The sequence below is a fragment of the Clytia hemisphaerica genome, unplaced genomic scaffold (assembly GCF_902728285.1).
Source record: "Clytia hemisphaerica strain Z4C2 unplaced genomic scaffold, Clytia hemisphaerica genome assembly, whole genome shotgun sequence".
In the NCBI taxonomy this organism is placed as follows: domain Eukaryota; kingdom Metazoa; phylum Cnidaria; class Hydrozoa; order Leptothecata; family Clytiidae; genus Clytia; species Clytia hemisphaerica.
Genome location: NW_027104246.1, coordinates 25,901 through 52,599, shown reverse-complemented (window position 1 = coordinate 52,599; position 26,699 = coordinate 25,901). Strand labels below are relative to the sequence as shown.

Sequence of the window (26,699 nt, the reverse complement as noted above, 5' to 3'; positions counted from 1 at the left end):
ATTCCAAATTTGCGGAATTTTCGACAAAAATATTGAATTTCAAAGGAATTTTCGGTGACGGAATTTTGGTTCAATTTAAGACGGTTTGACGGAAATTGGAGAAAAAATTGGCGGAATTGCGAAATCGGGTACCCCCTGAAACCCCCCCCCTTTAAAAAATTGGACGAAATAAAGACGCTGTACTTTTTATTATTTTATTATATCTCATTTTTTTGCTTAGAGTTATAGGGTTTATTTCCATGACACTGGAATCCTGAAATATAGCATGCTAAAATTCAAAAGTGTGATCCTGAAGTGTATCTACAAAAATTAGACGGGTGTGTGTTGATTCTGTATAATATTATAGTAAATAAGTGCAGCTATGCAAAATAAACCACAACGCGTTACATTAAAACAGTGTGCTTTTGTTTAGTTTTCGTAGATGATACACAACACATTTTTGTATAAGATAACTTGAAAGTTTTAATTTGGTAAAAAAATCGAGTTAGCTAAAAAATCACCAAAAAATAGTGACCCACGCAAAAACTTTGACCCACGCAAAAAATATGACCTAAACAAAAAATTTGACCCACGCAAAAAATATGACCCACGCAAAAAATATGACCAACGCAAAAAATTTGACCCACGCAAAATTTTTGACCCACGCAAAAAATATTTTGACCCACGCACCCACGCAAAAAAATGACCCACGCAGGAATATTGACCCACGCAAAAATATTGACCCACGCACCCACGCAACCCACGCAATTTAGCAGACTCCTACTTTTTTGATTGAACCTTGTTCTTAATTTTGAAATACAAGTTCGTGACAACTAAACCACCGAACATAAATAATTCGACGATCGAAAGAATCGACGCACCAGTCATCAAACCAACACATCCACCAAAATTCGAAAATAATTCTTGCCAACGATACGATGGCATCTCTTCAATAATTTCCAGTAAGAATGATTTATAAGTGAATGCAAGTGTTAAAAAGTTTTCTGTTTTGATCGGATTTTGAGAAAGAATCATTTTAAATTCTTCTTCGTAACAAGGATCCAGGCGGCATCTTGAGTTGCATTTCGTGGCCAGGATGTTATCCTCTTCGACTTTATTAAAGCAGGACGAAGCAAAGGTTTCATTAATTTCCGTTTTGTTGTCGAACCTGTCAGGTTTACGCAAGTGCTTTTTATACATGACTGGTATAGCACCACAACGTATGAGAACCTCTTCAAAAAAGCATCCTTTCAAACATTTGTTAACGGTGTAGTTGCCAGTGAATTTGTTCTGTTCATAAGTTCCTAAGCCTCGAACGCAATCAGTGTACGGTAATCCGAGTCTCTTAATAATCTTCTTTTCAACGGTGGCATGATAGAAGCCTTCAGTGGCCCAGTAGACAGCAGCAGATGCTTGAGGAAAGGTTTCCAAAGAGGGGTTTACATATATTTCACTCCACTCATTGATGCCTGTTACTCTCTTAGCGATAATCCGAGCAGTAAGAACGTCAGATGGTGCTTTCTGTATTTGGCCACTGATGGTAAAGCAATTTGTAGTATTGTCAAACACCACAAGATCATTCTGGAGCGATCTATGTTCATAATCTGCCGATACATTTTGCACCTTAACGAACGTTGTTCCATTATAACCACATTTGGTCAAATTTCTTGCACAACCTATCGCATCAACCTTGACCATTTTTGGACGTGTTCCGACTAGTCCCCTTTTATTAAATCGACGACGATATACGAGCAACTCTTCATAAGTGCAAATGGTTATTGCTGGGAGAGTCATTTCCTTTTGGGTGACAATTTTGGTGCTCGTTTGACTATGATGGTCGAGAAAAGCATCCCAATGTTCTTTTGAAATAATAATGGCAATGATGAACGAAGTGACGATCAAAAGTGACCAAACAACTCTGGTTCCCGGACCTCCTGTGGCAATTCTACTCAGGCCATGGATGGTCAGGCCCTCTGCGTAACTTTGATTTTGGGTTATTTTGTTTTCGACGTTATTTCTTCTTTCTTCTTCACTCTTCTTTTGTTCATATCTTCCTTGGGTAGTTCCTTCTTTTGAGTCCTCAAAACTTTTGTTGATGATGCCAAAAGCTTGTATCTTATCCTCTTTTACCTTTAACGATTTCATTTCTTCTTGAATTGAAGACAGTTTTTCTTCTAAAGAGCAAAGTCTTGCATCTGTCTCCATCTTTTTCAAATTCATCATTCTCGGTTCTAGATTTTCCATCAGATCCATTTTTATAGCCTCTGGAATTTACTTCACACTTCACAAAAATAAAAATTAATTAAATTTGATTTTAGTGAAAACTATTGCGGATAGATTTATCAAAAATGAAAACAATTTTCTAATTTATTCGCAATGGGATATGATATTTTTTATTGTAATTCTTTGTAGCGTCACTAAAAGGAATCGGTAAATTTAAACAGTAGTTCAGAATTTTCGAATGAGCTAAAAACAGTTTAAATTCTTTTATGTACAGGGAATGGCTCATGAAAACATGTTGAATCGTTAAGAGCATTTTCATTGGATCTAAATAAACGGCACCGTACGAGACTTTTTGTTTTTTTTGTCCTGTAGGGTTAGTAGGTCATCATTCTGTTGGCGCTAGAATATTATTCTAACATGAATATTAAAAAAAACTGCTATTAGTATAGTGTTCTTAACGCCGATAAATTGAACAAATGACCAATTAAAGTATGTGGACACCCTTTATGACACAATCTCTTTAATTGGTCATATCTTTAGAACAACAAATTTTTGTACCCCAAAAGTATGTATTTTCTCAAAGCCATTAATATTTTCTATCTAATGGTAAAAAAAAATTTAAACTGAACTAATCAAAATCTTAAAAATTTTAACATTACCTACTTCGAAGAAGTTAAACAGTCGGGACCGCTACATGGAAAAGGCAACTATTATCTTAACAGGAAATATTTCCCGAACGGGAAGGTGGAAAACTTCCCGAAATGACTAGACTTTCCAAATCGGGAAGTTCACCAGTTTCTCGATCGGGAAAATGGCCTCTGAGCACTCCGGGTATGCCTGTGGAAAGTTTAAAACTTGTCTCTCTTGTAAAGGAGTGAAAATAAATAATATTCACCAGGTAGTTAAGAAATCCACCGGATAATCGCTTCTTAATTCTACTCCCACATTCCCAATTAAAAACTTCCCTATTCGGAAACTTTTTCTCGATCGGGAAACCAAAATCTGCTTTGAAATTAATGGCCGGCAAATTGTAGAAACTGTAATCTCACCAAGTAAATTCGTGTACACGTTTTTTTTATAAGAACAAACTATATAAGAACATAAGGCTTCGATTGCCAAAATGTTAAGAATATTTTAAGGCTTTGGGGACTCTAAAACACCCGATTTCTTAGAAAAACGCACAAAATTAACCACAAAATGGCGAAAATAAGAACATGTTAAGAATATTTTTAGGCTTAAATCTGAAAAAGTTAAGAACATCCGAAGGCTTAGTCTAGCAAGCTAGACGACTAATTCAGACATAGTAGAAATAAAGCAAAAAGTAATGGACGGAACAATTTAGTTTGTTGTTGCTTGATAAATTATTTTCTTGCTACGCAAGTTTCTTCCAGTCGTTTCTACAAACTAAATCCCGTAACAATAATCGTATTATCATATAACGCCTATATTAACTGTATTACACGCGTTATAAACGACTCCAGTCTACCGAAGGCTTCAAAAATTTTGGATGCTCTTATTAAAAAAAACGTCTATGTCTACGTCTACGTCGACTTCAACATGTATATAGATGACATAAAAAAGTTAAGACGAAAGATGGTATGTGACTCCATCTCCTTCTTCTTTCTATTCGGCAGGTAGCGAAGAACACACACGCAATTTCAGTGTTCACTGAAGGAATCTTTTTAATGAAAACAACCCTGGTGGGAGTAATCAAGGTGACGTATTTTTTATAAATTCCGTCATATTTGGCAACTTAATTCGTCAAGACCATTTTTAATAGGACGTCTTCAGCTGAACCTTTGGAACTGAAAAAGTCTTTTGGATCCTTTATTAGTAGTTTAAAATCTGAAACTGTATTTAAATCGTTTAGATCGATCCAAAACAATTATTGGAGGATGGAATCCGTAAAGAATTGGTCAAGAAAGTTGCGAGCGCTCTACATAAAGGGATTATCTTCTCCCCAAAACCCAAGGTAAGCTTCATGCAATACCCAGCCACTTGCGTTTTGAGACTTTTTGATAGTCTGAATCGCGGACTTCTATATATGTACTTATAAGAAACTTTTTTTCGCTAGAGGATGAGCAGAAGCCTACCATTTTGATTACATATTCAGTATGAAATAAGTGAAAGATCTTCAAATTTATCATGGAGGATACGGTGGAGTCTCTTTAACTGGAACCTTTATAACTTGAATGTCTCTTTAATTCAAACAAGTTTTCTCGTCCTTCAGTTAATAATACCTTATAAACCTTACTCCATAACTCGAAACTTCCTTAACTCGAACAAAGTTGTGTTCCCCGTGCGTGTTCGAGTTATGGAGACTCCACTCTGTTTTTGGACCTGTTAAGCCTCATTAAGGAAAACCCCTATATTTATTTTCTATCTTTTGATAGCCAGGAGAACTTGTTCAAAAATTAAAAAGTCTGGAAACCACAATGGACGCGTATTGCCGCTCTTTTGAATACATTCAAGATTACGTCAATATTTACGGCTTGAAGATTTGGCAGGAAGAAGTGTCGCGCATTATCAATTATAACATCGAGCAAGAATGTAATAGTTTTCTAAGAGAAAAGGTTTGTTTCATTGTAAAAAGGCTTTCTAAAATTTCCAAAATTTGACGCAATCGATCTAAACGAATAATTCTAGTTTTAAACCACCCTAAACAAAACTTGCACAAAGATTATTCTTGGGACAATTACTACTTATCTCCTTTTAGATTTTGGATTGGCAGTCTATTTATCAATCATCTACCATTCCTATTCCCCGTTACGCATCAGTCGATGGTTCAGTCAATTTTATTGGTCGATTGGCTCGTGAAATTCAACGCATCACTGACCCCAAGTATGTTTTCCTTTTTACATTTCTCGAATCGGTTCTCTTTACTTTGATATACCACCCAAAGAGTTTCAACCATTGTTTTCGTGTTAAAAAAAGTTGAACATAAATTGAGAGCAATTTTGAATCTTTGTTTGCTTTATATGGGGTACCATTGTATCGCGTCAAAAGCTTCACGAAAGGAGATCAGATTCGAACTCGCCATGGTAGGGTTGCATCTGAAAAGTGTCTGTTGTGATTGCATCGACGCAATAACGTTTTTTGACCCAGCTAGACTTGAACCCAATACTTTTATACCTTTTTTATGTTGGTAAATTATATCCTCCCCTCCTCTCTCTCTAGAACAACGATTTATATCGAGCAAATGAACGCGTGGTATGATATCCGAACTCGCGAAGAAGTCATGAATTCTGGCATCTTCAGTCTCGTTCAAAAGAGCATCGGAACTCCTGGTCTTGTCGGTTTGGACAAATTGCTTTCTTTTATGATCGTCAAAGAACTTCAGGTATCAAATGTTTTGAATATAAACACAAATGCATTGAATATAAAGGAAGCTAGTGCATTATTATCTCTTTATTCATTATTTTTTCCGATCGCCAAACACCATTGGAGAATGAAAAAGTCTGCGGAATGAAAGTGCGTCTGTCTTCAGAGAAGAACTTTAACTTCGATATTTAAAGTTTTCTCTTTTAAGGTACCTTAGCATAATTTAACGGTGATGTTTCATTCCATTTCTTGATGAGTTACACTTTGATTATTTCCTGAAAAATGAAGCAATCCTAAGGAAAAACAACAATCTTTTATTCTATTCATTTAGAGCCGTAGAGGGCTTGTTGTAATAGCAGGTACCATAATTCAAAACGATTTGATTGACACGCGCTTGTCTTAAAAGTAATTATTAAAAACAACAGGCGCTATTCTTTGTTCTTCTTAAAACTTTTATACTTTGAGTTGTTTCCGCGTACATCTTTTAGTGAATAATTTTCATAATAAGCATAATTATATTTTATTATGCGAATAATATGTAGTTTTAACTGCATAATTATCTCAAAAGAAGCCGAGAGTCGAACGACCAAACGACAAATTTGGTTTTCAAAACAAATTTGAGTAGAGATATTGAAAACAAGATGGGTAACAAAAAAACGTGAAGTGGAGAGTAGAAATATATAAAAAAAAGATGGCTGATGAAAAAGAACTATGTGATATTCTATATGATTTTGATATTGATGAAACTATACCAATTGTGATAGAAGCTTACTGTGGAGGAAATCAAAACGAAAGTAATGAAGTTTTGATTCCGAACGATATTCTCGAAGCTGATTTAGAGAGTATTGACTTTGACAATATCAAGATCAAGATACCAAACACTCATCCAGCAGTTGTATGTGATGAAGAACAAGAGAAGCAGAAAGCTGATGACAGTAGAGATGCACAAACTGATGATCAACCTGCATCTTCAAAGCAAAATCAAAAGGAAGTGGTGCAATATATTTGTTCAGCTTGTGGAAAAATGTATGTTCGAAAGTGGTATTTTGACAAACACAAGTGTGAGAATAAGCTTGAAACTCCCCAGAAAAAGAGGAAAAAGAACCCTTCAGGAGGTATGTATACTTCTTCTTTTTAAATTCAATAATTTCTTACATCATAATCTATTCTATGTATATTGAGCTGGGAAAAATCAAAATATAATAGCCGCATTCTTTTTCGCAGTCCAACATATGTATATTGAGCTGAATTTATAAAGCATTTGCAAGACCTGAGATTTCAAATTTTGTTCGAAAATTGTCAAATTATTTTTCATGCTTACTGTTTAAAGCCTCAACTCTAATATTTTTATTGTTTTGCTTTCTTTTAGCCTACATCAGCTATGATATTGACCAAGTTGTTGAAGCCAACATGGTACAAATGTTGTGCAACATACTCGAATCATCAAGGGATGACCCAATCAATAATCTAGCTGTTGGTTCCACCAAAACCAAGGGAAATCTTGTTGCTGACCTTGCCCAATCCATTCTCGCAGTGAAGGAAAATCAAATATTCAAAAATTTTGCTGTTAAGCATTTTACAGAAATTTTTGAGTTTGTCAGTCAAACTGACTTTTTAAAACCAATTAACCGAGAGAAGCTTTGGAGATCAGTCCACAAGACAACTCAGAAAACAAATGACTACGCAGGTCTACTTGATTTGATCAAATCAGAATTCGATCACAAGCATCCAGTAGTTTCAACTTTACACCAATTTATTGTTGTCAGTACAGTTGAAAGTATGATAAAGTTGAATATTTCTGATGAATCCATCGATGGCAATGAAGCAACCCTTGACACATCTGAAGTCAGCATACCCGAAAAAGATCAGCAGGTTCTACATTTCATTGCAGGGTATTTAATTTTTGCTCTGGAGAAAAAGTACAACAGATTGAATCGTAAGAAAAACAGCTTGGTTGCATCCACCGTCCTTACGTTTTTAAAGTCTTTGAGGGTAAACAGTTTTACGTGCTCTGCAAACTCTTTTCAAGAATGGACCGAAATCTCCAGCAGAGGTGGTTTGGTAATCGCTTCAGATGACATGTTCTATTTTATCCGTCGAGTTGAGAGAGCAGTTCAAAGAATTTTGAATAAAGACTTTATTATGAGCTATGATAATGAAGACATCAGAGACTTATTGGATGCTGAAATTTCAAAAAATCGTTCGGTGTCGCTAGCCTGGGATGCTTTATCACGTGCCATTCCAAATCAGCATGTCAAGGACATGCTCAAGAAACAAATAATTGACAAATGGGTTGATATACGAGCACGCTCATTTGTTAAAACGTTTATTCAAAGCATTCGTCGTAAACTTAGAAACGAATCTCAAAACAATGATGGAGGTCCTTCCGCAGCAACAGAAGTGGCACTCCGAAAAAAATTATCTTGATTTTTACATTTGTATATTTTTATCATTTGAGTGTATGTAGAGTGTATTTATATTTATAGAATCTTACTTTCCTTAGCACAATTCAGATTTTGTTTTTTGTATTTGTTAAAACCCTAAGGTAGATTTTAAGCTTAAAACAAATAATAGCAATAATTAACAAATGCACTTTTGGACAACATTTTTTTTCGAAAATTTCGAGATTTTCAGTTGGAAATAGCTTAATCAACAATGAATAGTCTATAGTTTTTGCTATTATTGAAAATGACCATCTACATTTTGGTGAAAATGATATTTTGGGACTACTTGATATATCCCTATTTATAATGAGGACCCGCAGAATCGTCAACTTTTTGCTGGAGGGAATTAAAGAAAAGGGGTGAACCCAAAATTCTGAAATTACACCCGTCTCACAGCCCAGCGGGTCTGAAATATGATGGGGTTAAAAAAAGGGGGAATCGTGAAGGATTTGGGATTTTGTAGGGGGAACCAACCCAGGAGGACACTATGAACAAACGTATTTATAATATTGGAATTTTGAACTGTCGTCTTATTGTTCAGTTTTAAATGCAGAATAAAGAAATACAAAATTATGTGTACATGAAATAAAATATTAAAATATATCTATCTTTGATCACAAAATAAAAAAAGTACACTACTCCGAGTTTCGTGCTACTGCACTTGTCAAATTTACAAATAAAATGAACCTATTTAGAAATTGTCTTCATTTAAAAAAGCTGAAAAATGTTAAAAATATTGAGATACTTGGTGCAATAAAAATTGATGTATGTATAAAAAGCTGAAAAATATTAAAAAAGTTGAGATAATTGATGCAATAAAAATTGATGTACGTATAAAAGGGTAGTAAAAATTTATGAAAAATGAATGCTGCTCCCAGCTTTTATTCACATACCCTGTTAAAAAATTGATTCTCGTGTTTCTTTATAAATATCTAGACAAAAATGTAGAAATTAAATACTAAAACTAAAATCGATTTAAAAGTTCATTTAGGGTCTTTCTGAGCTTTTTTTCGTACAATCTCTTTTCTTGGAAGAGTGCGTTGGTCATTAATATCGAGAGGTGTGGAGTCTTTTCTGGAAACGTTACTACCTTGTAACTCGTTTATCAGTTCAGAGCTCATTAAGTTCAATGAAACTTCTTGTTTCTCAAATTGAAGGTATGTTGGGTTTTCGTTTGCTCCTCCTGCAGCTCTCTGGCGTCCGAAGTGCTCTTCCAATGGGTCTTGGGAAAACTTTTCACTGAGTACGAAACGTGCTCCTTCATTTAGTAGCTCTTTCGTCAAATCCATAAACGTATGTACTGAACAAGAAATATACAAAACATGTAAATCACTTCGAATGGGTTCATCCAGAGAGAATTTGTGCTTTGGGTCGCGAGCTTAATTTAAGGAATTTTTTTCCAATGATCTTGCTTTTATGAAGGGTTTAATCTACCATACAGCTTTTAAGAAAATGTCTCTTCACTCAGTACCTTTAGAAGTGAATCGATTGAGCAAATTAACAACTAAAAGAAACATGAAAAACTTACTTGTCATTCGCCACCCAAAAACAGTCTGCTTGCTCAAACATCGCTTCGCTTGTTCTTCTACTGTCAATTGTGTCAGTGATTTTGCTTCCTTCTCCCAGTCATCCAAATAGGTGAGAACCTTGTTTAGGAACTGAAATAGAATATGATAATTAATATTTTAAAGAACTTAAGAATTATTCTAGTACACAGCAGCAAGTTATTGGAATGACTAGGCTAGAATGACTGGAATGGTGGAAAAATCTCTATAAGGCAAAAGCAAAAACGGAATAAATCAACTTTTACCGTAAATCTTGCATCATCCACTTTTCTGTAAGGTGCTCTATCTGGTTTGCCATAGTCGTCATAGGATTGACCATTCAAACAATCAAAGAGTCGATCAAATATTTTGATGAAATTTCGTGTACCTTCTGTGTAAAATTCATTTTGCAATTTGAGGGCATTTGCCATGTGAGCACTGAGGACCTGAAAATGTGTTTATGATTTCAATTTAAATAACGAAACATTCTAAAATTTCCTCCAGGTTTGGTGCACCCAGAAAATTTTCTCTCTCCCCCTTGTGAGGTTCCCCCAACAGATATGGAAAAAATCTTTTAATACCTGAGCTGCAAGCTTTACTTTCATTCTTAGTCGTGGGGTAAGTTTGATATGATCCTCTGTCAATTTGTTAAGGACTCGAAAACCATATGATTGACTCTTTTCGTTGAGATCCCATTCATATACTTGTACGATATGGTTCCAGCCGATATCTTGTCCATTGTACTGAAATAACATAATGAACCACAACATTTAGAACTTACTAATAGGAAAAATAGAAAAGACCTAGCGACTTCAATGTTTCAATCCAAGAGCTGTCAAAAATTGGACACTCATCATTTTTTTACATGAATTTTAAAATTTAGAAAAGTTTGAAAGTATATTATACTGAAATGAAAAACTGAGTAAAACTTACATGAAGATTTCTAGTATTGCTGTTGCCATGGGAATTCTCCAGGCAGTTCCTTGTTGTTTTTAGAAGATGTGGATAGTCACTAGAGAAGTAAAGTTTCCTTGTCTGGTCAAAAGGATTTTCTGTCCAATAGAAGGTATCACCATCTTTTGAAAAGCTTTGGCTGATTGTAAAGAATTTTCTGTTTGGTGATGCTCCATCACAGATCCAGGCACGTACTTTAAAACCAATACTTTCGAGAACTCGAGTCGCTTCCAGAGTACATGGGTATAACTGATCACTTGTAAATCCTTGTGAGCCAAAAAATCCAAAGGGATATTTAAGCTTTGTAAAGATTCCTCTAGCCATATAAACATTTACATATCGAGTGAGTTCTCTTTGGTGGGGTTCTTTTTCGTTACACTTATCTTGCAGTTTCCTGATCTCCTCATTCACATTACCCATGTCAGTAAATCCTACCAATTTTCCTGTTGAACGACTGTAAATTAAGTCAGCCTTGATTTTCATCTCGTCGAATAGAATGACAACATTTCTCTTTAAGTCATCAAGTTTTTCCAGATTAGAATCTATTACCAAACGCTTGATAATATCTGGATTGAATCCAGATGTTGGCTTTGTAAAATTTGTATAGCGTTTTATGGTATTAACGTGTGGTAATTTCAAAAAATTGTTCTTTGTGTTAGCAATCTGCTTGTATGCTGCAGGTGATTTGTGGTAAATGCTCAAGCACCACCGTACAATCAAAGGGTGCCAACGCATCGAACGACTGTTTTTCAACTTGGACATCTTCTGCTGCTCCTGCCACAGAAGCCATTGAGGAGTCCCTTCTGGAAACTCTGGCTTTTCTTTATCCAGCACTACTTTGACGATTTCATGATTTGTTTCATTTAATTCAACGCTTTCATCTTCAATCATCTGGTTGATTTTCGACTGCAAATTGACTATTTTTCGAATAGCCTCTCGTTTGGCAATTTGTGTGTTCTGAAGTCTAGCAATTAACTCATCTTTGGACAAATGCCGTAAATTAGTTGTTGAAATGTCACAAGTCCTTCTCTCAAAATCGATTGGCTCTTGAATTCGCTTTTGAAAAACTTTAAAAGTTTTGTCTAATGAACAACAATTATCACACATCTCCTTTTCGGAATTGTATAAGAGTGAACAGTTTGGATGTCTAACAGAATTAAAATTGTGTTTTCGGAACTCAATGCAACACTCATCGGATTCAACTATTGCTGATATGCCACCAGAGTTTGATGGGAATGGTTGATCAACAACAATACGACTCTGCACAACATCAGGATACTTATTATTTCCAAAACAAATTTTGCATTCTGTCAAATCACTGATGAGACTTACTGCATTATTGTCATTCAGAAACTGATATGCTGGAAATATTTCATCACATGGTAGACTTTTGCCAAGGACTACAACACTCCATGTACAATCCTCGTTTATATTAATTGTTATAACTGGTATCACTTTTCCATTTGTAACATTGAGTTTACTGTATGTACGAGATGGGGACTTAGAGCAAACAAAAAAGCCATTTGATTGGAAAAGTTTATCAAGATTATGTTTATTGAGAGTTGTGTTCTTTGGAGCAGACAGCTTATTTTCAACAGCACAAATTTCACAGTGTTCATTGTGTGTAGAGAAAATAGCAGGTTCTTTCTTCTTCCCATTATTAGCATCTCTTACAACGTTTCTGCAACAGTTTTTACAAAGCAATTTAGGGTAAACATTTTCATCTTCATTGTGGCATGTGATTCCATACACTGAAACGATGCTCTAAAATGGAAAAAAAATAATTCATAAAGAAGCTGTTTATACTTTTTTCACAATAATGCTAAAAAATACAGAAACAAACTGAATTAATAACGAATCATATTTTCATAATTTCTTTCCTAATTGCAATCAAGTCAAGTAGCAAGTTAAGTTTCTGTTGCTATATACAAACTTTTAATCAATCATAGACTATATCAATTTGATAATCAATCAATCATTAAGTTAAATCATCGATAAATTGATTTAAAAAAATTATAAATTGTATTGAGTGGGAAAAGGTCTGGAATATAATAAGTTCAGATCTTACCTCTTGAAAACCTCTACATTCTTTTGCCTGTGTGTATGCTTTGTCAAATTTTATCTTTGTTTTGCACAGCCTGCAATACTTCTTCAGCCATTGTAAGTGATCCATATTTCATTAAAAAAAGCAAGCTGCTTAGCTAACAATTTTAGGTTTTCTTTTTCTAATATCAAATTTCACATTTCACTTTACAACTGTAATTAAAATCATGAAAAACAGTGATCAGCCACGGACTTATCGAAAATAGTAGAAAAGTAGAAATTTTCTCTTCGCCAGCCAAAAACAAAATGGCGGCCACCGAATTTTTTTTTCAAAACAACAAAATATATCTCAAAAGTTTTGCTATTTAGCCTCAGGGGTGTAAACTGAATTTATTTATAACAGGTACACTAATCATTGCTATTTCTATCTGCAAACACCCATATTCTAACTATTAGTATAAAATGAGATATTTTGAATCAAAACCACCATATACAAAACAACCGATTTCTATGTTGACTTCGAAAAAATGTGATATATCTTCATAACAAGAAATGATTTTAATGTGAAATTTTTTCCATAGTGTAGATGAAGCCTTCTATAATTCATTTCAATTGTTTTTATCGTCATTTCTTGCATATCTTAAGCTCTAAATCCCTTAACAGAGTAGCACAAATTGTCGGCTTTTTTGTTTCTAATTGTCGTTTAATTGTCGTTCGCCGAGAAGCGCGCAAAAAAGGTTGGGTCGAGAAACAAGCTCTCTACGGCTATTGTTGAAAATAACAATCGTAAATGAATAGAAAATATGTGGTCAGCGGTTTGTTATCTTTCCTTTTTCCCTATTGCAAGAGCTTCAAAAGGTTTTCCCCTCGACTTTTGACGTCAAAAAGTTGAGGAGAGAACCTGAGCTTCAATCGTTCGAAAAAGTCGAAAAATGAAATAGACGTTACTGCGTAGATAAAAAGTCGTGTAGATTAACTTCAAGGCTATTTTCTTATCTTGACTTTTCACTCATGTCATTTAGAATTTCTCCTTTAGAATATTGTGACGTATTTACAAAGGGTCCTACTGAAAGATCAGAACAACGTCAAACTTCTTGGTGATTTTGGAAAAACTGTTTCTCCGGTAAAAGGAGTCATAGGTAAGATTTTTTTTCTCTTTTTCCAACTGATCGTAGTTCTCACTTTTCCTGATGCATGTGTGCTTATTGGCCTGGCTTGAAGGTTGAAACAAGAAAACTATGAACCCTGCCCTCTCCCTGTGACGGAATCCGTGATGTTTTGATTTCAATTCTCTCCTCGTATTGGCATGACATATCATACCTTGTATAGAGGCAAATTGTTTATTGGAAAGCCTTTTTACATTTTTTTGTATTGATTTCTTTCAGCTAACCCAAACAAACTCTACACAACAGTCATCACTAAATTACAAAAGTTTTGGACACCATTGACAGATTTTATTGTTAAAGTAAGCGATAATTTACTTAAGTAACTAATACACTAGGTGACTCACACGTTAGGTGTTTGCCGACTCATTGATGCCTAAAAGATGCTTGGCTTAATGCGGATTTTTAAACTAAGTAGATGTAACGGTTTTTTAAATGTATCCCGGTATTTGCCAAGTGAAAATTAGTGCCTGAATATAGGTATTTGAAATTTCGAACTCCTTCCTGAACACAACTCCCCGATAGTTTTAAGATGGTGGCTTTAATCAAAATAGTAGCAACAATTGTGGAATTGTGTTTTTCTTTCTAGGCTAGAAATCCGAAATATCAACTCAATGTTTTTCTTTATTTCAAGGTTGGTCAAATGCAAATCATCAGGCGAAAGATTGCAAACGAATTGAAGTTCTCATGTAAATTCGATAGCAAGGAACTATGCAGTGTCATCAAAACCCTAAACGAGTAAGTTAATTAAAATTATCAATTCCGTTCTGACTGTGATCTATAATCTCTTCGCAAGTACTGTTGTCTGAACCTCCTGTGACAAACGTTTTTACTGCTGCATTCAATTTATATTCTTCATTCTTACATCTCAGCACTTTGATGAGAGACATCGAAGCACATTACAAGAATCCCGATCTTGCATACCCATCAGAAGATAACCCTCTCCTTTATGAAACTACTTCGTATCTCGAATCGACTGGTATCAGTAACCCCTGTCTCAAGGTAACTAAGATCCACAACACTCAGATTCAAACTAAAGTTCGCTCATGTTTTTGTAGAATCAACGTATGTGCGTTGTGTGCCTTAGGTTGTCATTTTTAGTGATACTCATTGCACTTCAATTTTTCTCCTCGTACATCTTTTTTATGCATTTTACTTTTTTTAGATTTACATCACGACAAAGAAGAATCCATACTTTAGTATCATTACGTCACTTTTAACCATCAGTCAACTCGCCAAACTAACTTTTCAAAAATCTATCGGTAAGAATCTTCCTCAATAATTTATTCTGTTTGTTGTCGATGATTTTACTACTCTGATTGTCCTCATCTTTATCTACGAGAAGTTACTTTTTTGTATCTATCAATTGCAAACCCACAAATGCCTCGTAACTTTTTACTTGTAGATTATAGATCATCTAGGCAGTTAAGAAAGTTAATTTTTAACCACCTCAAACATCGAACTTCATAATTTCAGGGGGCATGATACCAAAGAAATCCAATGACCCGCTAGACAACACACCTTTCGTATTGGGGCTTGTTACACTACTAAAACAATATCACTCAGACGCCACTGATCAATTTTTTGCACTACTTGGTCAATATGTCAGATCGACCGCTGGCTCAAATATGACTAGGTAATTTTCACTACGTTTATGGGTTATCACTCATTTAGATTTCACCCATCATCCGCATAGCTGCATCCCTGGAGTGTTTTTTGTTATAGTGGATACGAATCGGCAAACAATTGCTACTTTAAGAGCAGAAACTTTCGCGGGCAGAAATTTTCGCGAGGTTGCAAAATCGCGAAATTTCGCGAATTTAACTTTCGCGAGTTCAGCGGATATAACTTTCGCAAATTTTAGAATGTTATTTCATTTTGCATGCAAAAAGTGATACAAATGCACAAAAACTGAAAGCTGATTATAAAATAGCAAAATGATTAACTTTTCGTGGAAAAAACTTTGGCGAATTTCTCGTGTAATTTCTTACTTGGCAGATACTTTCGCGAAAAAGTGCAAAAATCGCGAAAATTTCTGCCCTTAAAGTAAGCAGGACGTAATTTTTGACGATGATTGATTCTCATTCTTACTAACGAAAAATATTTTAGGGATGCGTGCAGCCCTGCTCATCATCGTCGGATATCTCAATGTCATTGGAGGTCCAAATATTAAACTCGTGAACTCGTATTCACGCACAGTGTATTAAGCTTTCTCAACATTTCTTTTTTCACAGTCCAAAGTTGAACGACTTGTCGCCAGAAGTTGTTAATACCCTGTGCTTCCTTGAACAATTCCTCCTCTACTCTGAAATCTCTAGAAAGGTATAGTTTTCAAATATGATAAGAAAGAATTATTTGCAAGTTTAACCAAAAACAATCAAGCGTATGTTATTTTGTTTCTTCGACAATCTATTAAACATTTTCTTCGAATCTTGAAAGACTGTGATTCAGTATCAAGTTTTCTTAATCTTCCCGACATAGGAAGCCGTCGTGGTACCAAAACAACTTTATTTTCTTCTTTCAGGCGATCGAAACTCACGTACCTGCGTACCTTTTCGAAGATTTCAAACAAAGCACTTCGTAATCACATCACATCACATTGTTCTGTTGTCTGTTTTGTTCAACATCGAAAACGTTTTATATTTTCCAACAACCGGCATGTACGAAAGTACGAAAGACCCTCTTTACATCCAAATCAATTAAGAAGGTTGATAATTACTTTCTGGTTTTTCAGTTCAGTACTTTAACAGGTTCTTACTTTTTATTTTGTTTTGATAATTTTTTATGCTTGGGATTCTTGAGAATATATTGATATTGAAATTGTACACTATTATCATTAAAATTGCACATGCAAAAGTTTCTAAATGAGAATCAGTCGTGATCTTAAAGGACGAAACTTCCACGAAAATGGACGACTTCGATGAAATTACCTTCTGTTTAATCTAACGTTGTTCTGGCTTTGTACATAACATTACACCCTCCTGCTTCGATACCCGATATTTTTTGGCCAGTCGGACACTAGGAATTAAATTAAGCACATGAATGCCAATAGAGATGGAATTTTTTACATTTCTTATATTTCTTTATTGGTTTGGGATAAAGATTCAACCTCAAATTTTTAAAGATTTCTTAATAATTACGAGAGTCTAGTATACGTTCCCAATGAAGGGGTCACAAAGGGTCTGCGACACGAGTCTATTAATCAGAGTTGATTAAATCTGTTTCAGCCCTGATTCATTTTTTTTTAATTGCTTTGTCCAATTTAGCACACATTTTTGTTATTGTAGAGATTAAAAAAACTATAAATTATGAATTATATTGTTATTAATTATTTCTTATAAAATTTACCTATGTACATCATCTTCAATTTTTTCAGCAATAATTTTTTTTATCAAATGATTTTGAATCTCCATGACTCACACCGTTTTTTATTATTATATTGCTTTGACACATCCTATAAGGCTTCTTTAATGTTGATATCCAATTTTCGAGACTCTCAAGAAAAAGTAAGATATACTGTACATTAAAATGAAGTAAAATTTACTTTTAACTATATTTGTTGGACCATATATTGTGTTATTTTATACTTTCTTTTTGGCAGGTACTGGCTTCAAACCAACTTCTTGTGGTACCAAATGTTTTTGATAAGCTTCGTTTGAATTTGGAATCAAATAAAATTCTCCTCCTTTTTTCTGAACAGTTATATGAATGTTGCCATTGATCGGAGCTGTATTCTTCTTACCGATGACTTGAGATCTGAGTCCCGCTTGCACGTTCAAAGATTCTATTAAATTGTTCGTATTCTCGTTTGGAAAAACTGCCTGTAAATTATCTAACACGTGACTTGACTGCAACAAATCAAATAAGTCTTTTCGTTTAATTTTGTTTTTGTCTAATAATTGTTTTGTTTGGTCAATGAGGATGGAACTGTAGTTCGTTCCGTCAACACTTGTACTAATCCGTTCCTGACTACCGTCAAAAACCATCGATGTTGACGTATTATGGCTAACCCGATCGTCCGGTTTCGGATATAATAATTTCCCGAGTTGGCTATCCATCGGGATCGGTATAACTGGTTGTGCGTTATCGGGTTTGGAAGTATGTTGTATCTGATGAGGTGTTACTGGTTGAGAAGTTGGTTGGATATTATTCATCTGCCCTTGGTTTGGATTCAGATGATCAGCTAACTTCTTGGCAAGTTCAGCTGGAGTTGGTGGCTGCTCTATATTGGTAGTATTGTTTGCGTCATTAGTTGCCAAGGCTTCGGTCGACGTAGCCGGTAAAGATGGTGGTTGGAGCTGTATGGTCATTTCATCTGAAGGATCAGTACTTGCTTTAGTCGTCATGTCGTTTCCATCCATGTTACTTTCTGGTGTGTCCAATTTCAAATCTACGGGCGTCGCTGCTGGATCTTGCTCAGGTGTTGTAGTATTTGGTTTATTGTTAGCTGATAAGAGAGCAGACAGTTCCATCAGTTTCAATCTCTGTGTCAGGTAATCACCTGTGGTTGGTGGCGCCGCTTCGGTGGGTGTGGCATCCACAATTTGAGGCATTTCCTCCTCTGTTGTATCATCGTTATTTCCTGCTTTTTCCCTATCCTTTGCATCATTTCTTAGTTTCTTCTTCCCCTTTGATTGATTCTCGGGAATGGGCCAAAACTCACCATTTTCAATGGGCAATTTCAAAGCCTCATATTTCATGTTTAATTCTTCCATTTTTTGACCGTGCTTTGTTTTAGCATGTGGTGAACGCGATGAGTCATTGAGGAGTTTGATAATTCCAAGTTCCAATGCAGTCACGTTGACAGGTTGTGTAAAATTGTTACCGTTATCTTGTGGTAACATTTGTAGTTGTGATTCCTCTTGTTTGTGGTCTTCGGGTCTTTGTGCGGGTTGTGGGTCTTGTACCTGTTGGGAATTGCTGTCATTCTTGGCTTGTTGGTCAGCTGTGGTACCAGTGACTTGTTTCCCTTGGTCATTTGGCTGTTTATTGATTTGTTTCTCAACTTGTTCCTCGATACCATCAGAAAGTCCAGCTTCAAAAGTATTGTCAGTCGTTGGTTTTTGTAGACCTCCTGTCCCTGCTTTTTGCAATTTGGTGATGAGATGTGATCCTAGCTCGTCTTTACCAGATTCTCCTGGATGGTTCGGTGAATTCTCTTGCTGTTTTGCTTCGTCACCTTTTAAAAGAATAAGATATTTAATGAGGAAATTTTGTTTAACCTTTGGAAAAGGAGGTCAGAAAACTTCTAATTTACACACATATGCTGATATGTATTGGCTTTTCGATACGTTATCAATCTCGATTCTTTTGAGCACACTCTAGAAACTCTTCACAAAATAGTCAGTGTAATTCTCACCTTTTTTATCTTCTTCTTTCCTATCATCTTGTTGTGGTCCTGAATTAGGATATGGTTTGCCGTCAGGACCAACAGGTGGTGTTTCTTCATCTGCAGGACTTGTTCCTGTTTCACCGACTGATATGTCGGGTTTTTGAGATTGTTGTTGTTTTTGTTGCTGCTGAAGTTTCATTTTCAAATTGTTGTAATCGTTCTGTAACTGTTGTAAAGCGTGAAGTGAACTTTCATCCCATGGCCGAGCTAATACGCTCTCAGTTTGTCCATTGAGAATGCCGTTGGAGCTGCCACTTGGTGCACTATTGTTATTATGACCAATATTAGAAATCTTCTCTTTCTCTCGAAGCACCTCTACAGCTGGACTAGTTGGACTTAGGATGGATTTTTCATTTGAAGGTTGCATGTCTCCAATAGCAGACGGAATCAATCCACGCAATGAGTTATGTTGGTCTCGTTTGCTTATCCTTCGACTTGGGCTCGATACTCTTTTTCTCAGACTGGCTTTTCGGAAAGCTCTCGCTCTAGAACCAAGCGTTGTACCTTCGATAGGGTATGGCTTACCCAGTGGCTTTATCTGAAGAACGTTTTTCTTCTCAGGGAATTCACCGGTTAGTCCCACTCCAGCGTCATCTCTTTTGGCGAATTTGACAATGTCGTGTTTAATTTTTCGTCGCAATGCTTCTTTGATACGCTCCTTCAGGAAAGTCATTGTATAGGTTGGATGCCTTCTTCTCTCCTCCTCAAACAAACGTAGGCTAGTTTTGAGCGCTTGTAAAGTTTTCTTCATTTTCTGTTGGAATTTGAATGGTTTATGTGTAGGTGTAGTAATGTTGGAACGTTTATCCATGCCAGGTAGAGATTCTGCATTTAAATGCTCCACATATTGTTGAGGTTGTGGTGATGGTTGTTTCAAAACACGATCTACATAATCCTTATGATCTTTCTGTGCTTTGTGAACAACTCGGTCTGCCATCTTTTGGATTCTCTCTTGCTCTTTGAGAATCTTTTGTTGGGTATCTGATACCAAGTCTTTCTTCCATCCAGAACCACCAGATCCACTTCCACTGACTTCGTCATCGACATCTTTACCTCTCACCAATCTAGAGACAAATGATTCTCCAACTTCTTCTAAAGCAGGAGTTGAGGATTTTTTCTCACTGTCCGAATCTGAATCCTTGTTCTCTTTGACCAAAACAGATGAATTCTTTGGGAATTGACTGATTGTGTTCTCCCAAACTCTGTCCATCTTCTTGGAAATATTTTGTTGACCTTGCACCACACTTTCCATCTCCTCATTCAACATGTCTTTGATCTCCACCCCTTGTTTCGGATATTTTGGTATATTCCCTTTAAAGTCCCAATCATCATCATGCATGTGTTTCTCGTCCCATAATTTATTCCATAATTTCGTCTTTAATTTATGTCGTAATTTATCGATCCCTGTTTTGACGGTTGAAAAGACTTGGTGTACGTGATCGTCGTCCACGCTATCACGTCTTCGCCCTGGTTGGTTATCCTGGACAACTTGGTTCGTCTTTTGTTTTTGCTCCTTTTCTTCCTTATCGACAATCTCTTTGACTTTCTCCTTCACTCCTTTCTGTTCTTCCTTAATCTTTTGTATCGTCTCATTAGCAGTACCAGATTTCTCGTCAATTTTTCGATTCTCATCTGTCAAACCAGGTACATCATCCATTGTGTTCTGCCAAATCTTGATCAAATCAGCCATGTTTTGTTGAGCTGTAAACAAAGGGCGATTAATATGTTTCAAACTTTGTCTTTTGTGTCCACGTTCATTCAACATGTGATTCTTTTTCACGAAATTACTCAATGCGTCTCTCAACTGAGTCACTCGTTCGCCTTTCTTAGACAAGAAACCATGCTCCATCTTCTCAAACAAAGAGGTGCCATTTTTACTGATCATCTTAGCAATGGGTTCCAGACTCTTTAAGAACTCTGATTCTGCATCTTCGTCTTCTTGAGTTTTGAAAGAAAATTCTTTCAATTGTGAAGTAGAGAAGTGTCCAATGAGAGGGATCCTTTTACTTAATGCTTGGTTCTTGATTTGACTGATTCGCTTACGTTGTTCCAGCTCCCGTTGTTTATGTTTGGCAGATATTGCTCTCTCCCCCAGAATTTCCATTAAGCGTTCCTCATTTAACTCCCCTCCTTCCAACGTGAATTTTTTGGTTTCAGGAACAACAAAATTATAGGGATTAGCGATGGTTTTATGTCGTTGTGTTCGTGTCATGCCGGAGTCTTCACTCTTTTTGTTATTCTTCAAAGCTTTCGTCAAATACTCCAAAAAATCTTTGGAATCTTTTTCTTCCAGTGAAATTGCACCATTTTTGACCATCTCAATAATTGCGTTGTTTCCATCTTCGTGATCCTCAGCTCCCACCTCTTGTGGCGCCTCATCTTCGTCCACTATCTTCGAATGTGGTGACCCTTCGTCTTCCAAATCCACTTTCCCTGTCAAATTCTTCAACTCCAAATGTTTTTTGACGCCGGTCAAATGATGATAACTAACAAGTGCCCTTTGCATTGCTTGAGTCGGGAGCGATGAAATCCTTTTTTGTAGAGCATAATTCGGAGGACCTGACAGTTGACGAAGTTTATGACTCCTTTCGTGATGATGTAACCCTAGAGAGTGTCTTCGATGACCTGCTTCCTTCTCTTTCACCAGCTCATCTTTGATCGCCAACAATTTTGATATCAAATCATCCTCAGGATAAACTGTTTCACCTCTTTTCATCGCCATCGTATCTATTGAAAGGGTGGGAACCGGCTTCGCAAGATCGTTTCGTGTCGTTGTCACATTATTTGTTTGATTGCTCACTGAGTTTACTAAAGGTGTAGTGCCATTTGGGAGCGTCATATTATTTACTATCGGAAACGTTTTGTTTAGGATCTGTATTGGTATGGCAGTTATAGAAGAATTCAGTGTTGAAGAATTTTCTGATTTAAAGCCGTATGAAGCGTTTGAAACTATCGATGGTTCTATAGGTTCCTTTATCAATGCATTTGTATCATTCGCCAGAATCGATTTTTGTGAAGTTGCATTCGGGAATTCGGGAAAAGCATCTTCAGGCATGCTGTCAATCACATATTGTTTGTATTCGTCGGTTTCCGTAGGTTTAGTTGTATTTTGGTTCGGTACCGTATTATTTACTGCATTGTTTTGTTGTTGGGTTGCTACTAGAGATGGTTGTTCGTTTGTTGTAGTAGGAGTCAATGCAGGTTGCTGATTATTTTCAGGTTGTCTTGTATTTGTTGCTTCTAAGGGGTTTGTAGGATTTTCTACTTTTTGAGGTTCGTTTGTGAATTGTTCACCAGGGTTGTTGGTGGAGTCTGTCTGATTGTTTGATTCAGTTTCATTTTGTTGGGTTGTAGCATTTTTGAAAGCTTCAAAGCCATCATATTGTTCACGGTACTGCTTACTGGCCATATCTTGCGCAATCTGCATGTTAGTTTTCTCAAAATCCTCATATTGCTCCTTAGCTACTTTTTGCATGATTTCTTTCTGATTATTACTCCAACTTCGTACGTTCGCTTTCACCTGGACCGCTTTACTAGGCCCGTGAAATAAAGTCTTATTTCGACGTTTTAGGTTGATTGCTTCATCCATGGTTTCAAAATCGTCATACTGTTGCTTAAACTTATGTTCCTCTTCCATCACTTTTTCATGGAAGGCCCATGTCACACTACGAGCTACTGGTTTATCTACAGTATCATTGGCTACTTTGTTTGTTGATAGTTTTGGTCGTGTGTTGCGTCTTCCGTACAGTGTGTCAGGCACTGCGTTAGAACTAGTCTTCATTTTATCTTGGTCTACTGGAGTGTCACCTAAATCGCCAGCTTTCCCTTTTTGATTGGCTGCTGATGTCTGACCACCCTCAGCTTTATCGTGATCGAAATCCAAATGCTCTTCATTCAAATGTCCCCTATATCGATCATCGTATCTAGAGGGTGGCGGGCGTGGATAACGCCCCTCTGATGGTGAAGGGTGTTGACGATAGCTTGAATCTTTATATCCATCTTCTGGAGGGCGGTATCTTTCCCGATCGTACGGCGCCCTGCTTTGTGATGGAAAGGGTGGGCGTTGGGGTCTTGATCCGTATCCCAAGACAGGTGGTGGAGGTCGACGTTGATCATTGTCGTAAGGGGTTGGCCTTCTTGGAGGTTGAGGCGGGTAGGGTGGTCTTTCCAAGGGGCGTGGCCCTTCTTTTTGATCTGCAGGTGGTCGGTCACTGTAATGAGGAGGAGGTGGATGTGAATTTGGGTTTGCTGCTGGAAAGTCTGGAAAATATGGATTGTCAAGTTTTTCTTGCTCAAAGTTGTTGTATTGTTCTTTTGTTACTCTTCCAGCGAGTTTCGGGTTTATTGTAGTTGTCGGTAGCTGAGAGTTTGTTGGTACAGTTGGTTCCGGCTGTTGCTGTTTCGAAGGCTCGATTGATTGTGGCTTACCACCTCCAAGTGGTTTGGTAGTGGCGCTAGGTGTTGGTGAAGTTGGTAAGGGTTTAGTTGTTGGTGTTGAATGTCCTGTTGTATGGTGTTCAGAAGATGTAGGCCCTGGTGTTGTATTTGGAGGCTCTGGATTACCAGGGATAACCTTGGCATGCTCTTCCTTGGAAACTTCTTTACTGAATTTTTCTTTTTCTTCTTCTGAAGGTTCCTCCTTTGTTTTGTTTTTGGTACTCAAATCTTTGATCTCGTCTGGTTCTGATGAAACAAATGGAGAAAATGAATGAATGGATGGGTATGGGTTCGTATACTCCCATGAAAGACTTAGTAGAATTATATGTTTGATCATGTACCTTTTTATAGATAAATAATTTGTTGATGAGTCTTCCATAATAAGTTACAATAATTATCAAATAGGATCTTTCTTACCTGCTGAATGAGTGGTCTCATTCGAATGCGTACTATTCGAACTGAAATTGGACTTGTTGCAAAATACCTAAAAATTAAAAAAATAAAATGTGCCTAAACAAGTAATACTTGTTTTTTTCTTTTTATAATTCACTCATGTGGTCTGAAGGTATTCTTTTAGAGAATAAAACAAACTTATTCTGAGTCCTTCTAAGGAGAAGATGCTCGTTTGTGAAAACATCGTCAACTGGTTCTATAGTTTGACCTTTCAAATTTACAATACACATCGAGAAAACTCACCATTAATATTTCATCATCACTTGTACGAATCGTGTAATTCCCCGACTTTGCATCCGAATTCTTTGAGAAAATATCTTTGCAACTTTTCGCTGGATTCTCCTCGCTAGAAAGAAAAATTAACTTTTGAGAAAGTGTATAGAGAATCAACGTTCGATAAAATATTAAGAATCGAGGGCTTACTGTGGTGAGAGATGATGGCGACCTTGTCCCCTTGCATATTTATTTACGTTACTCTCATGAACGCAAATGAGTTAGTGGGGGTTGTGATATTTCAGTGCCAACTGTTAAATGCTCTATTCATCTGAAACTTATTTTTTGACTTTATCCCCGATAAAGTAGGATATAATCACCTTCCATACTCTGGTTTAGTGCTACCATCTTTCTTTTTGCCATTCTTTTCGTTCGATTTCACATTCGAGTGCTTCGAAAACCTACTCTCCGACAGGCTGTCATCATTTTTTAAATGTCCATAAAAAGTCAGCTCCTTTTCTTTCAGTCTTGTTCGTTTTTGAGATTCTTCTTCTAATAGAGGCATAACTGGCATACGATGATCTCGAAGATATGAATCACTGATCTCCACATTTGTAATGAATTGTCTCTTTTCTGGACCCAGTCTTCCATTTGAAAAACTTAATAAATTCAGTATAATACACAGAAACAGTACCAAACTGGATTGTTTCATTTTTTCTCCAGAATCTCAATCAGCCTTGTAAACGTCCTCGTGCATTCTTTTCCAGTGTGATTTTTCCTGAAAGAAAAACAAACGAATTGGAGCTCAAAATGTAAATGCTGAATCTTAATTACTGTACAGTAAAAACGTGTTCAACATAACAATGACCCCAGGGTCAACCAGTCAAAAATTAGCTTAAAAAATGGGCCACTATAATAAATATATTGCGGCTTGAAAATTCCATGAGAATTCGAAAGTTCGAATCATTTGAATACAGAAAGTGAGACAAGAGTTATCTTCTTTTGAATGAATAGCAAGAAATACTCAATGTGAGTTTAACCTGGCCCTGGCAAGATTCCATTGCTTTTTCAAATGAAATGTTTTGAAATGTTCCAAATACGACCAGGGCCGTAAATGCATAGGAAGTTTCGCCCTACAATCTACGTCAAAATATGTTGAGAGTTTTGGAAATTTGAAGTTTGGGCGAGAAAGTCACTATTGTTAAATGTAATCAAATATTTCAAATTTGAGGGGTTTATAGACTTCCAGGCTATATACTGAGCTTTGTTTTGGAATCGTTTTTCTTAGGAATTTCCCTTTTTTCTCAAATATTATGACGTTGATTGTAAATGATAACATATAGTAAAACTAACAAGACGACTTGAAGTCGAAAATTTCGCCTAGAATTTGAACTATATGGGAAAAACAAGAAGTAGATGAAGCTAATCGGAAATCTACTTCACATCGAGCCTTGATGAAACAATTTTACAACAAGAACAACGAGGCTTAAAATCGCTAAAAAATAAGACCAATTTAACAAAGAACAATTGTTGTTTAATTTTTAAAAACTCTCATAAAGTATATGCTTGTAAAAAATAGATATGCTCTTATTACACGCCATCCCTTGTTTACTTTGTAAGAACTAATTACCGAAAGGTATATCACCACTAATCACCGAAAGGTATATCACCGTCTATCAAGAGTTATTGATTTGATTCTCATAAAGTAAATGCTTATAAGAAAAATAAATATGCTCATATTGTGCGCCGTCCCTTGTTTACTTTGTAAAAACTAATTACTGAAAGGTCTGTCACCGTATATCAAGCGTTATTGATTTGATTCTTATAAGGTATATGCTTATAAGAAAAATAAAAATGCTCATATTGTACACCAACCCTTTTTTACTTTGTAAGAACTTATTACCGGAAGGTAGATCACCGTCTATCAAGAGTTATTGATTTGATTCTTATAAAGTAAATGCTTATAAGAAAAATAAATATGTTCAAATTGTGCCCCATCCCTTGTTCACTTTGTAAGAACTAATTACCGAAAGGTATATCACCGTCTATCAAGAGTTATTGATTTGATTCTTATAAACTCGATTTCTAAACGACGGTATGTGTCGCCACACCCTCCAAAAATGACTTTCAAAATATAACCTACAGTGCAGTCCTTCGACAGTGAAAAGGTACTCTTACATTATTACAGTGCATTTTACCGAACATTTCTGACGCTTACAGGTGATTTGGCTACCGTGAAAAGCACAGGTTGAAATCATATATCGACGCTGTTCCGACCAATCCAGACTCTATTCAGCGCGCAATCAACGCAGAGAAAAGTAACCATGACGACCATCCAAGATCTTGGATGAGGTTCAAANTTGACACTATTCTCATTTAAAAAAGCGTTGTATGATTTTTATTTGCAAGTAAAATATTCAGAATAAATATTAAATACTATTAACAATTTAAATCTTTAAAAGCCACAACATAACACACCAGGCCCACCAGTGATGCTTGAATCCCTTTTTAAAGCCCGGGAGATAGCTAGGCA

General features: G+C 36.2%; 4 protein-coding genes across 4 annotated transcripts in view; 2 read left to right on the top strand and 2 right to left on the bottom strand.

The window, feature by feature from the left end:
• LOC136816330 (WASH complex subunit 5-like) overlaps positions 1-17,086 on the top strand; it is a 30,424-nt gene extending 13,338 nt beyond the window's left edge. The window contains exons 18-30 of the mRNA XM_067072653.1: positions 3,837-3,917; positions 4,073-4,174; positions 4,596-4,775; positions 4,919-5,043; positions 5,380-5,542; positions 13,545-13,647; positions 13,894-13,973; positions 14,306-14,409; positions 14,544-14,673; positions 14,837-14,933; positions 15,148-15,307; positions 15,906-15,993; positions 16,196-17,086. Coding sequence (XP_066928754.1) covers positions 3,837-3,917; positions 4,073-4,174; positions 4,596-4,775; positions 4,919-5,043; positions 5,380-5,542; positions 13,545-13,647; positions 13,894-13,973; positions 14,306-14,409; positions 14,544-14,673; positions 14,837-14,933; positions 15,148-15,307; positions 15,906-15,993; positions 16,196-16,255 — 1,473 coding nt within the window. The 3' untranslated portion in view covers positions 16,256-17,086. The remainder of the gene's footprint in view (positions 1-3,836; positions 3,918-4,072; positions 4,175-4,595; positions 4,776-4,918; positions 5,044-5,379; positions 5,543-13,544; positions 13,648-13,893; positions 13,974-14,305; positions 14,410-14,543; positions 14,674-14,836; positions 14,934-15,147; positions 15,308-15,905; positions 15,994-16,195) is intronic.
• LOC136816333 (uncharacterized) lies at positions 6,159-8,025 on the top strand. Its single transcript, XM_067072655.1, has 2 exons — positions 6,159-6,638; positions 6,893-8,025. The coding sequence occupies exons 1-2, from the start codon at positions 6,215-6,217 to the stop codon at positions 7,948-7,950; spliced, it is 1,482 nt and encodes a 493-aa protein (XP_066928756.1). The 5' UTR covers positions 6,159-6,214; the 3' UTR covers positions 7,951-8,025.
• LOC136816331 (uncharacterized) lies at positions 8,477-12,717 on the bottom strand. The gene is made up of 6 exons (XM_067072654.1): positions 12,534-12,717; positions 10,445-12,229; positions 10,093-10,254; positions 9,778-9,957; positions 9,496-9,625; positions 8,477-9,267 (listed from the first exon to the last, which is right to left on the bottom strand). Exons 1-6 carry the CDS (start codon positions 12,636-12,638, stop codon positions 8,951-8,953), a joined length of 2,679 nt encoding a protein of 892 aa, XP_066928755.1. The 5' UTR covers positions 12,639-12,717; the 3' UTR covers positions 8,477-8,950.
• LOC136816329 (interaptin-like) lies at positions 16,972-25,131 on the bottom strand. The gene is made up of 5 exons (XM_067072652.1): positions 24,547-25,131; positions 24,197-24,299; positions 23,918-23,984; positions 19,031-23,746; positions 16,972-18,850 (listed from the first exon to the last, which is right to left on the bottom strand). Exons 1-5 carry the CDS (start codon positions 24,876-24,878, stop codon positions 17,253-17,255), a joined length of 6,816 nt encoding a protein of 2,271 aa, XP_066928753.1. The 5' UTR covers positions 24,879-25,131; the 3' UTR covers positions 16,972-17,252.
• Between the last annotated feature and the right edge of the window lie 1,568 nt (positions 25,132-26,699).